The following is a 13,829-nucleotide window of genomic DNA, read 5'->3' on the forward strand; positions in this document are numbered from 1 at the left end:
TTTTGAATGGATTAGGGAAAGCTACAAAATGCCATTCATAATGAAATCATATTTTTCGATCTCGATTTGTTCAAATCGGACCCAAACGTCTCTCAAATCGGTGATATCAGAGTATAAAAATCGCAACGTCGCTGAAAGCGCTTATCCAGTGTCAAGTGCATGAGGGCAATAGGCAAAACTAAAAAGAAAATGTAAAAAAGAAAAACCGTGGGGTTCTCTAAAGTACATGGATGGGGCGAGGAGAGGAGCGAATTGCGAAAAGGGGTTTGCACTTAACATGAAACGTGGACGAGCGTTGCAATTGATGCCATTGCTGTCCCGACTATAAACTGAGCTACCAGGAAATGGGCGTATCTATATTTTATGTGTCGTCAATTGCATTTCGCTTATATAACAACTAACCCCTTCCTCTCCATTCTCCCTGCATTCACAAAAGCATAACGCTGGCCAATTACCGCCTCGGTGCGCTTAGTTCGCTTTGCCATCCAGCTGAAAATCAATTTGTGCCCATTTGTTGTTTGAGTTCGTCCTTCAGACGGCCGCAAGTGCTCAATTTCAACATGCATATGCACATTAAGTGTTAATTGAGCCTTTTATCTTCAATTATCGAAAGCAATGGGGCAAATGATTATGGATATTGCAATTTGTTGAAAAATGCAATTTGATTCCATTTGATGCCTTAATTGCTTTGATTGCAATTCTTTGCCTCAATTACAACTCTATTTTATTGTGACTACCGTAAAATAAGTTTTTTAACCGTATATCGATTGAAGAACATCATTTTTTGATCTAAAAATTAAATAAAATCTGAAGAAAAGCAAGGTGGCAAATACTACTATATCTCAGTTTTATCAATACAAATACGAGAAAGGCCCGACAATTATAATCAATAATAAATAGCCTTAAAGAAAGTTATGTAAAGCATAGCATAGTATTTTCAATAGTCTTAAGAATTCTCACAAAATAAACTATAAATAAAATATGCAAATATAGAGAAATCCTCTATGGAGAAATCCTGCTCCGACTTCTTTAAGGCACCACAAAAATCAGACGCTCATTCAAAATGTCCATAACTTATATAGTTACAATCTTCAAGATTTTCTCATAAAAAAGTCGATCGATATTTACAGATTTGTATAATTTCAGTAATGTAGTAAAGCAATGTGAAAGAGATTACACAGTCTTTGTAGATGTTTCAGTTTTATATTTATTCATTGTGAACTATTCCTCGAGCTTAAAACTATAAATTAATTACATAAGTGTGTTGTTGGGTTTACTAATTCTAAGTGGCAGACGAACGAGTAAACTCGACTTCGAAATCCAAAAAACCAATTCCAATTAGGAGGAGGATATATTCAATTTAACAGCTGCTGGTTTTGTCGTTGTGGATGATTGTTTATATATAGATATCTTAAGGAACGAGCATTGATGTGTATTTATGCAATTATTGTTGGCGATGAATTAATGCCACAAACAAAATACTTTAAATGGGGGCGAGGGCGAGGGTGAGGGGTTAACAGAAATGCGTACATAAATTAGCTAAAAATATTATTTTAAAATAGGACACAAACACACAACACGCTGGGACAAATACGATTGTTTACCACGTTTTGGGCAAACTGAATACGCCATAACGGTCATGGGCATCAACGCCGCGCACGGCAAAGAAATAGCGCTGATTCTCCTGGAACTGATTCAGGGTTACGGCCATCGGCAGCAGCATGGCCTTCACATCGCCCACATGACGCCAGGAGTCGGTGCTGGGCTCATTGATCGTCTCCTGGTACGCATAGATTTGATAGGTGACGCATTCGGCAAACCGACTGCCCGTATCCTCCAGTGTCCACGAGATAACAATGCCAGTGTCATGCAAACTGATCCGTATAACGGGTCGCGATGGCGGCAGCCTCCAATCCGGATGAAACGTTTGCGCCGGCGCCAATGGCAATGGTGCCGGATGCGTGGATCGACCGCGCCCTCCACTCGGCGGCGTATTCTCCGAACGTATCTGCATCGTCACATTTGTGCCAACCGAACCGCGTTGACCTGTCAACAAGATGGGTGTGTTATGTGTTAATTTTTGCTTTAAAGAAATGCTAAATTAATAGTTGACACTTGCAGAAAATCAGATAAAATATTTATTGACAAAATCTGAGCATATTAAATGGAAGCTGATCATATTTGCTGTGCTGCTCAGAGATTAATTGCAAGTGCTGGCAATAACAATTAAACGAAGTCTACTTTTTCATCTGATAATTCCAAGTGTGAACACAAATTTTGTTTGTTAATTTACCTGGACCATTGTTGCTGACAATCTGCCGGGCGACGGCATTGGCACGTGGCATATTCATTGGCGATACACGGACCACACTGCCAGCCACTGGCCGTGCTCCGCCCACAGGCGTCGTCGCTTGCATGTTGCGCTTCACGGACACATTTGAACCTGGCCGGAGACGTGCAGTTGCTTCCGCGGCTGCTGCCGCCGCAGCTGCCGCCGCATCATCCTCGTCAGTCAGATCGATGACAGCCTTTTCTTTGGGCCGGGCGGGCGACAAACTGGGCTGACCATAGCCGGCGCCACTAGCACCGCTGTCCTGGGCATTTAGCATGGGCACCGAAACAGTGCCGCCGCCAATGGGCATGGAGCGTTGCTTGCCGCCGACACTGTTCGACTGCTGCTTGCCGGGACTGCGTCCAATGCGCACCCTGCAAAAGTACAAAATGGATTATCAAATATTATAATTATTAATAGGGATTACTTACGGCAATGGCTGCTGCTGCAGTTGTTGCTTGTGTGCCATGGCGGAGCCGTAGGAGCCTGGCTTGGCTGCGGGTCCGCGTGCTCGCATCGTTACCGCTGCCGCCGCAGCTGCTATGGCCGTTGTGGCGATGCTGGTGTGCTTGCTGGCAAACATGGGCGTGCGTTGGGAGGAGGAGGAGCCGGGAACTGGTTGGATGCGCTGCATGGATTGATTGCCTGGCGACTGCTGTTGGCTTGCCGGACTGTTGTTGTTGTTGTTGTTGACGGGCCGTTGTGGCGTCACCTTCTGCAAGCAGCCGCGTCGCACCGGCAACGAGTTGCTGCCACTGCTGCTCGACTGCACAAAGGGCAGCGAGGAGCGTGTTAGTTGCGCCGGCTGCTGCTGCTGCTGTTGGTGTTGCAGGTGCTGCTGTTGTTGCAAATGCTGCTGCTCGGTGGTTTGTTGCGGCCTGCTGCCTGCCGGGCGTCCCGGACGCATAGCTGAACGCAGTGGCGATGTACTTGGATGTGCCGCCACCTTGGCCGGCAGCGACATTGTTGACGTTGATGTTGAAGTCGAGGCTGTGGCAACGGGCGCCGGCATACTGCCTGCAGTATGATGATTGCGCGCCTCGTCGCTGGGCTTCTTCATCAGGGCCATGCCCACCTGGAGGCCGACGGCACGTGTAATGCGCACCGGCGCCGTAAAATGGGCATTCTTCGTCTCCAGATCCTTGAGGACACGCTTGTGCACCGTCTCCAGATCGAGATATTGCTTGGAGACCTCAGCTATCTTGCGTCGATAGTTGGCCAGCGTTGCCTCATGACTGTCGACCTGCCGGCGAATTTCCGCAAATTCACTCTTCACCAGCATGCTCTCGACGACCTTCTGGAGCACCAGCTCCTCGAGATCGTGACGCGTCATCTTATCGAAACTCTTGCGAAAACATTTCACAAACTCGAGTCGGAACGGTTTCACCTCACTTTTCAGCTCCGGCTTTGGCTGCAGTTCGAGTGTTAACGACTCCTGTTCCACAACTGGCTTGTCAGCAGTCGCTGGTGCTGTTGCTGCTGCTGCTGTTGTTCCCATCTCCGATTCCGATTGCGTGTTGTCGTGTGCATCCAAATCGATTTGGAGTGTGCCATCGCTGGAGCTATTCGAGTCAGAGTCATCTGTCTTCAGCTTCTTGCTAGGCGTTTCCTCCTTCTCCGTGGCGGCGCTCAGATTCGAGAGCAGAATGTGGCTGCGTTTGCCGACTGCCGGCAATGTTTCCTCATCATTGTTGCTCGTCGAAGTAGTTGTCGTTTCCGCTTTGTCATCGATGCTTAGACGCATTCGCTTAATCGCTGGCGAAGCTGAGGAGTCCTCCTCATGCTCAGGTTCCGACGTCGCAGCCATTTGTCCATCGGCTTCGGCAAGATCAGCTGCATTGGACTCGGCTTCAGGTTCTGGTTCCGTCTCAGGTACAGCTGCCGCTGCTGCTGGAGCATCTCTGCTCTTCTGCGAGGGCTGCAACAAGTTGCTCGAATTGCTGTCCATATCCTCGCCGGCAGCGCTGTCTCCTTTTGTCTTCTCGTCCGCTTTGGGCTTTTCGAACTGATCGCAGGCATTATCGGAATTATCCGCTGATAAATCGTCTGCAATATTTGATCCATCGCTTGCAGCAGCACTGTCCACGTTTTTGCTGGGTGCCTCTTCAGCTGGCTTAGCGGGCGGCAGCGATTCATCTTCATCCTCGGACACCAAGACCACTTCGTCTTCCTTTTGGGCCACTTCGTTCTCCTTTTGGGTCACTTCGTCCTCCTCTTTGGCCACTTCGTCTTCCTTTTTGGCAGTCTCTGGCATGGTTGCTTTGTGCTTGCTCTCATCGGTTTCAACTTTCGCCGACTTTTGAATCGGCTCTAAGAAGATCACTTCATCGTCTGAGTCGACCGTGTCCTTTCCGTCTACTTTGCTGCCTTTCTCTGAAGCTTCAAGCTCCGACTGACCCGCTAGCTTCGATTGCTCTGCTGCCTGCATCAATTCCTCATCTAAAGTTCCATTCGAATCTGTCGCTACAGTTTTGTTGGCTGCTTCCGTGGGAACTTCACTTTCTTTTCGACTGCCTTCCACCGTTTGTTGTGCATCCTTTGAGTTGGTTTCACACGTTTCGGAAGCTTCGATTAAGATATCATCGATGCTTTTGTCTTTCATCTCTTGCGTTCCTGTCATTTGAACTTTCTCCTTCTTCTCTTCGCTTTCGTCCACCTCCATTTCTCCCCCATCTGTTGCGTTTGCCTTGACTTTTTCCATATCCTGCTCTCCTGCAAGTGTTTCAGCTCCTTCATCAGCATCGACACACTCTTCAGATGTGTCTAGATTAATGACTGATTGTTCGGCATTGATTTCTTCATTGAACGATGCTTGCTCGTCTTCGGAGGATATCTCTTCGAGATCATCTTTAATGCTCTCCTTTTCGGGGACTGGCTCTTTGAGTTTTTCATCGGCAATTGCCTCGAACTCATCGGAACTCGAAATGGTCTCCAATGCATCCATGAACTCTTCATTATTTGAGTTATCCAAGTCGGTTCTGGCTGTAGCTGTTGCTTCTGGCATTTCTCCAGTCGAAATTTCGCCGTCCTTTATATCATTTTCGACGACTTTCTCTTCTGCCTCACTTTCATTAATAATTTCTTTATTTTGTCTTTTCTCAGAGTCTTCTTCTTCTTCTTCAACAATATCAGCACTCGGAATCTCCTCCACGCTGTTATCGTGTTTTTCTTCCTTTTGCTCTATCACATCCGCCCCAGAATCATCGGTAGCAGCGTTGCCTTCGATCTTGTTATCGATATCTTCAACGGCAATTTTCTCCGCTGGACTGGATTGGTCTTCGGTCTCGTCATCGATGGAATCCTTGGGATCACAGTCCACGCTCGAACTTATTTTAACCAGCACCGCATCCAATGCATCCAAACCACTGCCAGCATCTCGCTCCTTAGCGGGTACTTCTTCTTCTTCTTTGCTGATACTATTAATAGGCGGCGTCGCCTCAATATCCGTATCCAAGTCATCTGCTTCTAGGCCATTATGTGTTTGTTCATCTACGGTTGATTTGTGCATTAAAATCGCTGTTTCAATGTCTGCGAAATAGCTCAGTTTTAAACTCAATTTTATCGATAATTTCAGTTGTTTTTTTTTTGGTATTTACCAGGGGTGGCATGCTCATCAGGTTCATGTTCAAGTTCCGCGGCAATGCTTCGCAATAATTCCCCATCTGTTGGCAGCTCCTTTAACTCCACGTTCTGTGTAACTTCCATCATATTTGCGAGTTATTATTTTAATGGCGAAACATCGAACTAAGAAATGAAACGGAAACAAAACAAGTGTTTTTGGCATTTAATATGGTTTGGCAACACTCAAAGCGACTAAGTTGCAGCCCTGGATTAACTTACTCGGTCCCCCCCACCCCTCCCCCACCTATACTTCAATATTAAAGTAGAAATTCAATTTCAATTTGATGACTTCCTCTTTCTTTAAGAATTGAGGCAGGGCAAAAAAAGCTTGCAGAGAAAAGCTTCACGAAAGCTTTTGGCTGCGATGAGCATGCAGAAAGCGCTTGTATAAATCTGGAATTTACAATAAGTGTCAATATGAACAAGTGATTAAAAATGCTTCGCTATTCGCTTTGTATGCCCTTGCTTAAGGTTATTATAATTTTGTCGTGAAGTATGTAACGCATTAAAGGTGACGTCACCGTTAAGCCAATAAAGTATATATATATATATAGACTTGATCAGCAGCACTAGCCGAGTCTTTATTTCCGAGTCTGTCGAAATTTGGGTTTTGAGTTATTGGGTTGAAGGACAACCCTGCTATATATAAAGCTTTTAAAATAAACAAAGTAGGGTCTTCAGTTACCGACTAAAATGTCAGCAGATTGTATCTAATCTTTGGCGGTCTTATTTTGTAGTGTTGATGCTTTGGGGATTAAAGCCTAATTAAAAGTGATTTAATTTTAAGATTGCCAATAAATTATAAAAAGTAATCTGATTTGGTAATCGATTTTGCAAAACATTTCCGAATAGAGCTTTTCTAAAACATTGAATATTACAACCAACGACAGACTGACTTTGGCCTGTTATCATTGTGGTTTCGATTTGGGTTCTGTTTTGGGTTTCGATTAGTTCTTTTACCCAACCGATGTGCGAACAATTGTTCGTTCGTGCGTTCGTTTATTGCCGACGAACGCAACAAGAACAACAACAACAACGAGAGACGCCAGAGATGAGTGCAATCCAAAAACGCAAACACAAATACAAAGCAACATGGCAAAAGAAATATGTATGTAAGCATGCCGAAGGCAGGAAATCGTGAAAAATATTTGGAGTCAATATGGTAAGCAAAGAAGCAGCTTTGTATGGTGGGGGGGGCTTAAGGTCTGCAGTGATATATGTTTCAATATTAACAAATTTGAGGTTAGATTGAATCGAAATAATATTTTATATAATTGGAAATATTTGTCAAGGAAAACTTACGAAAATCTTTGCGAGAATTGGAACTGGTTGCGTGTGCTCGAATTGAGTAGAGTTGCTAATTGCAACGAAAGAGATTCACACTAGAGCCAAAAGAAATCAAATTATTTGTAACTAACTAGATTTCATTGCGAGTTCAAGGCAACACTAAACAGTGGCCGAAGTGAACGCGAACGCGAACGCAAAAACCAGCTGACGACGACGACGGCGACAACACTTAAAAGAGAGAGCGCTCAGCAGAGTTCCAGATACAAATAGCGAGAGAGACAGAGAGATAGAGAGATAGACAGAGAGTGAGAGAGAGAGAGAGAGAGAGAGAGAGAGAGAGAGAGAGAGAGAGAGAGATAGAGAGAGAGAGAGAGAGGGGGAGAAACAAGGAAGGGGGGCTGCGAGCCTACGCCTTAGTGGGCGTGTCAAATTGACTGTGATAAGAATTCGATAAAGTTTTTTCGAAACTCTTACAATTTCACATCTTCAAAATTTGAACAGTGCGTGGCGACCCCTAAATAAACCCAAACTAAACGCTGTGACGTCATCAGTTGTGGCATATATATGTACGCGATTTGGCAACAATGAAACTGATATTGAACACTATTTCCAATGGGTTCAATATTTTGGCCATATTTCTAATATCGGCTTTTGGACAATTTTGAAACATGTTTGCTTATGAGGGAAAGGAGGGGGGTGGGTTGATTACAATACAATAAGCGTGTATTATTGGTGCTGCAACGGGGGATCTTCGACAATAATGCTGCGGTTGGTTTCCAACAGTGTCTTGGTTCTTTCGATAACAAAAAGCGCACAGTGAAAAACCAAACAAAACGCAAAGTAAAAGTAAAGTTGCCATAAATTGGCATTTTACAAAACGCGGCAACGCGTCTAGCGAGTGCGAGCGAGATGGCATTCGCCTATGCCAAGTGAGCTGGTTGCATAAGCGAGACAACTCTATGTTGCGCGGTATATGTTGGAGTAGGGCAGGGCAGGGCAGGGTGAGACGAGTTGAGGTATGTTGGGGGCGGACGCCAGAGGGGAGATAAATTAGACTGTGATTTTCTATAAGATATTACAACAACAACAAAAAAGTGGAAAATGTAAAACATGTAAAACGGCAAACAAAAAGCACATTAAACCAAATAAAATGCATGCCATATAAAAAGAGATAGTGAACGTTAAGGGAGGAGTGGGGGGAATGGGGGAGTAAAGTAATTATGGCAATATTTTGTGTTAATTCAAGATCCGCTGATTTCGAACTTGAAAAGGGCAGTGCTTTTTTTTTTTTTTTTGATATTTATGCCTAGGACATTTGGCAGGATACCGGTTTGATACCAGGTTCGTAGGCCTGCAGAGTGCAAGAGAGGAGACAAAGAGGGAGAGAGAGAGAGAGAGAGAGAAGTAACGCAAGAGCGTAACAGCTTGGCAATGGCAAGAGAGATAGACAGAGAGTGTGTGAGCGAGAGAGAGCACTGTGACGTTTATAAGTGGTAAAAATATGTATACACACACATATATATATATATATATATATATATAGTTATTATATATATTATATATATATATGCAACAATCGGTCAAAGCCTGGATATATGGATGTAATTAGTATAACATAAGTACCTATAAGAATCTATATATATTTTTTTTGTAGACAGAAAAGTAAAAAGTTTGCCATAGCGTTAAGCAACAAATAAACCGAACCAAAATGATTTTTTGTCGTGTCGTCGTCGTACAACAACGAGGCGTACCGAAAGATACAGCAGCACAGTGAGAAGCAACAACTAAAACACAGACGCAAAAGCAGAAAAAAGTAAAATAAAAAATTGAGGCGTCGGCAGCCATATTTGTATTATGTATCGCTGGTAAAAAACTGGTATTTTCTTTCGAAATTTACCCAATGTGGATATAGTAAATATTATTCGATATCTTACATTTTTTTTGTCTGTGGTAACCCTGGCACCCGCTACCCCATATCCCCTACCCCTCATACAATACCACAACCAGCAAACTTTAGTTTTATGTTATCATCTTGTTTTGTATGCGCTTTACATACAAATATATTTGTACGGCAAACATTAATTAAATTAAATACCTGATAAATGTGCTTGAAATATATATAAATATTTTTTTATATATATAACTAAATATTGATGTGTGGACCTGTTTTGGAAGTTATGCCTATTATAGCTGTTTCACTCACACACACACACACATGCTGCGTTTGCTGTATCTGCGTGTGTGTGTGTCTCGTGTATGTATAACAAGGTTTGTATGTATTGACTTTTGCAGCACATTCACATTGTTTTTAGGTTACGTATCGATTTTGATATGAAGTGAGGTTAGTTTGAAAATTGGATTATTACTACGGATCTATATGGCCTCTAGCGTACACACTAGACAATAGTAATATAAATATATATCTACCGATCCGTAGACAATCGGCTGCGAAGTTGTTAGGCGCTACCAGCTGCAAGCGCAGAAAACATAAAAACCAATGGGGCCACAATTTAATTTCTCAATTGTAGATTTGTATTGTTTTTAGGGCTGCCAGGTGCTTGCACAGCACTTTATTGGATTAAAGTTATAATTAATATTCGCAGCGGATATGTTGACATTTTGTATACTAACCAGACACACATGGTATATATATAGGTAGGGTTGCCATCACCTCAAATTCTCATTTATGCTTATCATCATGCAAAGCAAAATGCAACTTTAGCGCCAAGGACATCTAAATAAACATATGCATGCAATAAATGACATTTAATGTTGGTCATTTTAATGCCCGAATAAGATTGGTTTGGCCCCCGTTTTTGTTTGACCGGCTGATGTATGAGTGCCTGACAACCCTAGAAGCGCTAACAAATGCTAAAAAAAAAACTTATTATATATCCCAAATCGAAAAATAATATTAAACGGAAGGAACACATTTGAAAGGTTTGTAGATATCTGGAACAATAGTGTTGAGATAATATAAACAACAATAATAACACTTTTGCCGCTGAAAATTCAACTCTTATCTTCAATGATTAATATAGACTTACCTCACTTTTGATTTAATTATATTATTATTTATAGCTGTAGCATAAAATTTAAGATTTAATTCATAATATATATATATATAATTTTGATATTCAAGTGTTGTAAACAGTCCTAAGTCGATTTGTTTACACCGCACTGAGAAAACACGCCCTGAACAACTGGATACCAAACACAGACTAAAATCTGAGCAGACAACAACAATTGTGACGTACCACGAGCCAGTTGTATTCCCACCAGTGCCAAAGAAGCAAAAACTAGTTCACGAGCAGGCAGCCAAATGAACTGAAAGCATCAGTAAACAAAAACACCTGGCAGCATATGTATGGAGAATATCAGTTTAAATAAAAAGTAAATATTGCGCTAAAAAGAGGAAACGTACTTGTGTAGATTGAAATTTATTATTTATATGTTATATACAAGGAAAGACAAAACCAATAACTAAATAATAAATTATTTTTAATGCTATTTATTATATGCAATACACTACAAAATATATTGTGAACTATATTTTTGTGTGCTAAAACTACAGTTCATCGCATGTACCAGCCCTGGAAAGTGCAAGTGAAACCAGATCGCTCGTGAACGACGAAAGGGAAACAAAACAAAAACATCTGTGCGGCTTCTTCTAGGTTAGTTTTGTTTTATAATAAATGCTATAAACAACTATTAGTAACTGAAAATGAGCAATTTGGTGAATTTTGCGCTTAGACATGGTGCTAATTTTCTCAGGCGACACACTTTACAAAGACTCTGCTGCGCATTGCCAACTCAAGCAGTAAAAGTGTCAACGAATCCAATAAGACAAAATTCAACTCGAGCTGCTTTCGATGTGAGCACAAATGTGGCAAAGGACATTGTGTTGTTCAAATATGAGAATCCCAAGTTTTATAAAATGCTCAACTTCTTTGGCATATGCCAATTTGTGTTCTGGACATATCTGTCACATTTTGCCTTTACGACACTGAAAGATGCGCCAGTTGTGGAGAAACCGGGCGAGGAACTGAAATGGTTTCAGCGGATTAATCTGGGCGAGAATAAGTACAAAAATGGCATCACAATTTGCTGCTTTACGATAGGTAAGTCAGTGTGAACACACACTATTATTAAATGGTGTATTAAATGTAAATTGAATTGAATGCCGTAGGCTATGGCATTTTGTTTGCCGTGTGGATGTTTACGCTGCGCTCTGTGCGATTTCTCATTCTGCGCAAGGGCGGACAGGACGTATCCTTTGTCACCTATGGTCCCTTCAATCGCAATCGCATCATGACCGTGCCCCTCAAATGCATCTCGGCGCAGGAATCCCGTGAAATGGCACGCGTACAGCTGCCCATTAAAGTGAAGAATAAGACACTTTATTATGTGCTCGATATGCGTGGCGAGTTCCGGAATACGCAATTATTTGATTATACGGCTGGTTTGAAACGTCGCATTTGATATGTTTTCGTTTGTTTACTTTAATCAGTTGTAAATATATAGGAATAATAAATCTAAGCTAATTTAAACCTAAAGCGACGACGACGCTTAGTAAATGGGCTCCGGTTTTTGGGTAAGCAGCAGGCCAAAGCGCTTCTTGATCGTGATCCGTTGACGAGAATATTTATCCTCGGGCGAGAAACGCGCTGGATGCGCCGACAAAGTCGGGCGACCGTCCTCGGTGCGCTTCTGCAAATTGCAATGAAAGACAACAAATGAGAGATGCACATAATAATAATAACTGTGCTATAAAGAATCACTTACCTTTAGCGTGTAAACGCGTTCACCGCTTTCGTTAATTGTGTACATCAAATACATTTTGAACAGCAATTAAAATGCTTGCGTCTTTTTCTTGCAGTAAATTTCCAAACACGTGTGGCGTGCAGCGCTGTTAATCGATAAGTGCTAGAGCTGTGCTAACATTGCTGGTAAACATCGTTTTATCGATGATTCTGTGTAGATTGATATTTTTTGCTCCGTTTGTGAACTAGTGAACTAGTGTATATATGTACATATATTTCTTATATGGTTAATAGTTTGATCGGTGCATAGAAAATTTGAAATGCAAGTTTGCTATATTTGTAGGTACAAATCAGTAGCAAATAAATTTTGTATATATCCATATTCAAATAAGAACTTTCTCTAATCCATATCTTTTAAAGAGACACAAATTCATCATCTCACCTTGGGCGCCAACTACTACTGCAAAAAAATCGATCGAAAAATATCGCTGTTGTCGATGTGCTTCCAGCTCTAAATTTAACACTTTCCAACACTCTATTATAATATCAATTGGCGCTAGTTTTTGTTATAAATAATCAAAATGTCAAACAAAGCAGAAAAGTTGCTTAAACAGGCTCTTAAAGAGCAGCAGAAGCGCATTAAGCCCGGCGAATGCCAGAAATATGTGCGACTGGTGCTAGACACCGGCCTGCTGCGCTCTGCATGGGGCCAGGAGCTGATATCCCAATTAAATACAACAGATTTAAAGTACGTATTACGCAGTTTGGCGGCCAGAAATTGCATTATTTGGGAGCGCAATGTGGGTCAGCATCAGCTGCTAGCAGACACCGCACTGGACGATGCCTGGAGCATGGAGCAACAAGTGCTGCTGCTCTACACCGAAACGGAATTCCAGCGCACGCTGAAGGACCAAACGCTGGCCTGCATCGGTGCCAAGTTGCACGATGCATTTCCCCTAGCCAATTACCAATTTACGGTGGTGGTGCCGCGCCAGCGTCACGAGACAACGAACACCGCACTGATTGAGCTACAGCTGCTGCAGCAGTTGCACGTCGAGCAACTCGGTCAGCCGCTGGGAGCACAGCTGTTGGCGCTGCTGCAGCGCTACACAAAAGCCATTGCCGAGTCGCCATACAAGCAGCAGCGTCACGCGATCCTCGGCAGCTTCAAGAAGTATCTGGCCAATGACAACAAGCAATGTGTGCGCGTCGAGCAGGGCAATGGCTATGGACGCCTCTGGCAACAGCATCTCAATCGATTGCCACTCGTCACACTCGAGGTGGCCGAATCTATCATTGCCCAATATCCGTGTCCCAAGCGGATGTTGGACCACTTTGCCACAGATTCGCAGGCAGTGCAAACGCTGGCGGATCTGAGGATTAAGCGCAACAATGGAGCCCAACCACTGCAGACGGAACGGCGCATTGGCAATGTGCTAAGCAACAAGCTATATACACTTTATAATTCCCGGGATCCAAATCAGTTGATTTAAACTATATAGTTTTAGGCCGTTTATTCAGCTGATCATAATTTAAAATCGTTGGTTAGAGCTAAGTGCTAAAATAATGTATGTACAGAGTTGTTATCCAATTCTTCAGTTATTTATCGACTATATTTTAAAAAATCACAATATTTTTTATACGCTTCATCTCTATAAATTTGCATAATTGTTTAATTCGCTTAAATTGTAGTATTTTGCATATACATACTATGAAATGACTTTACACCTGAACAATTTGTTGATCAATTTATTAATTCTTAGTTTTGGCGCATAGAAAATACTTTTTAAGAAATTTGCACTTGTTGCCAAAAAAAAAAAAAATGG

General features: G+C 42.4%; 4 protein-coding genes across 4 annotated transcripts; 2 read left to right on the forward strand and 2 right to left on the reverse strand.

Annotated features, from left to right (window-relative positions):
- Positions 1-1,395: 1,395 nt before the first annotated feature.
- Positions 1,396-10,458, reverse strand: LOC6570664 (activating transcription factor 7-interacting protein 1). The gene is made up of 5 exons (XM_043214941.1): positions 10,288-10,458; positions 5,929-6,076; positions 2,764-5,860; positions 2,294-2,706; positions 1,396-2,046 (listed from the first exon to the last, which is right to left on the reverse strand). Exons 2-5 carry the CDS (start codon positions 6,038-6,040, stop codon positions 1,601-1,603), a joined length of 4,068 nt encoding a protein of 1,355 aa, XP_043070876.1. The 5' UTR covers positions 6,041-6,076; positions 10,288-10,458; the 3' UTR covers positions 1,396-1,600.
- Positions 10,459-10,884: 426 nt separating this feature from the next.
- LOC6559186 (transmembrane protein 223) lies at positions 10,885-11,800 on the forward strand. The gene is made up of 2 exons (XM_001986241.2): positions 10,885-11,361; positions 11,430-11,800. The coding sequence occupies exons 1-2, from the start codon at positions 10,965-10,967 to the stop codon at positions 11,720-11,722; spliced, it is 690 nt and encodes a 229-aa protein (XP_001986277.1). The 5' UTR covers positions 10,885-10,964; the 3' UTR covers positions 11,723-11,800.
- On the reverse strand, positions 11,723-12,115 carry LOC6559187 (H/ACA ribonucleoprotein complex subunit 3). The gene is made up of 2 exons (XM_001986242.3): positions 12,026-12,115; positions 11,723-11,950 (listed from the first exon to the last, which is right to left on the reverse strand). The coding sequence occupies exons 1-2, from the start codon at positions 12,077-12,079 to the stop codon at positions 11,810-11,812; spliced, it is 195 nt and encodes a 64-aa protein (XP_001986278.1). The 5' UTR covers positions 12,080-12,115; the 3' UTR covers positions 11,723-11,809.
- A 339-nt stretch (positions 12,116-12,454) lies between these two features.
- LOC6560390 (crossover junction endonuclease EME1) lies at positions 12,455-13,653 on the forward strand. The gene has a single exon (XM_001986243.3). It carries the CDS (start codon positions 12,585-12,587, stop codon positions 13,494-13,496), a length of 912 nt encoding a protein of 303 aa, XP_001986279.1. The 5' UTR covers positions 12,455-12,584; the 3' UTR covers positions 13,497-13,653.
- Positions 13,654-13,829: the final 176 nt, after the last annotated feature.

Source organism: Drosophila grimshawi, unplaced genomic scaffold (assembly GCF_018153295.1).
Source record: "Drosophila grimshawi isolate 15287-2541.00 unplaced genomic scaffold, ASM1815329v1 contig_1367, whole genome shotgun sequence".
Lineage (NCBI taxonomy): Eukaryota > Metazoa > Arthropoda > Insecta > Diptera > Drosophilidae > Drosophila > Drosophila grimshawi.

What these genes read in the sequence shown, in the direction of transcription:
- LOC6570664 (XM_043214941.1), bottom strand. Translation starts at nt 6,040, where the DNA reads ATGATGGAAGTTACACAGAACGTGGAGTTAAAGGAGCTGCCAACAGAT. An exon ending in CTGCAGCAGCAGCCATTGCC is followed by an intron (nt 2,707 to 2,763) that starts GTAAGTAATCCC and finishes GTACTTTTGCAG; the next exon opens with GGTGCGCATTGGACGCAGTC. An exon ending in TGTCAGCAACAATGGTCCAG is followed by an intron (nt 2,047 to 2,293) that starts GTAAATTAACAA and finishes TCTTGTTGACAG; the next exon opens with GTCAACGCGGTTCGGTTGGC.
- LOC6560390 (XM_001986243.3), top strand. Translation starts at nt 12,585, where the DNA reads ATGTCAAACAAAGCAGAAAAGTTGCTTAAACAGGCTCTTAAAGAGCAG.
- LOC6559187 (XM_001986242.3), bottom strand. Translation starts at nt 12,079, where the DNA reads ATGTATTTGATGTACACAATTAACGAAAGCGGTGAACGCGTTTACACG. An exon ending in AACGCGTTTACACGCTAAAG is followed by an intron (nt 11,951 to 12,025) that starts GTAAGTGATTCT and finishes TGCAATTTGCAG; the next exon opens with AAGCGCACCGAGGACGGTCG.
- LOC6559186 (XM_001986241.2), top strand. Translation starts at nt 10,965, where the DNA reads ATGAGCAATTTGGTGAATTTTGCGCTTAGACATGGTGCTAATTTTCTC. An exon ending in AATTTGCTGCTTTACGATAG is followed by an intron (nt 11,362 to 11,429) that starts GTAAGTCAGTGT and finishes TGAATGCCGTAG; the next exon opens with GCTATGGCATTTTGTTTGCC.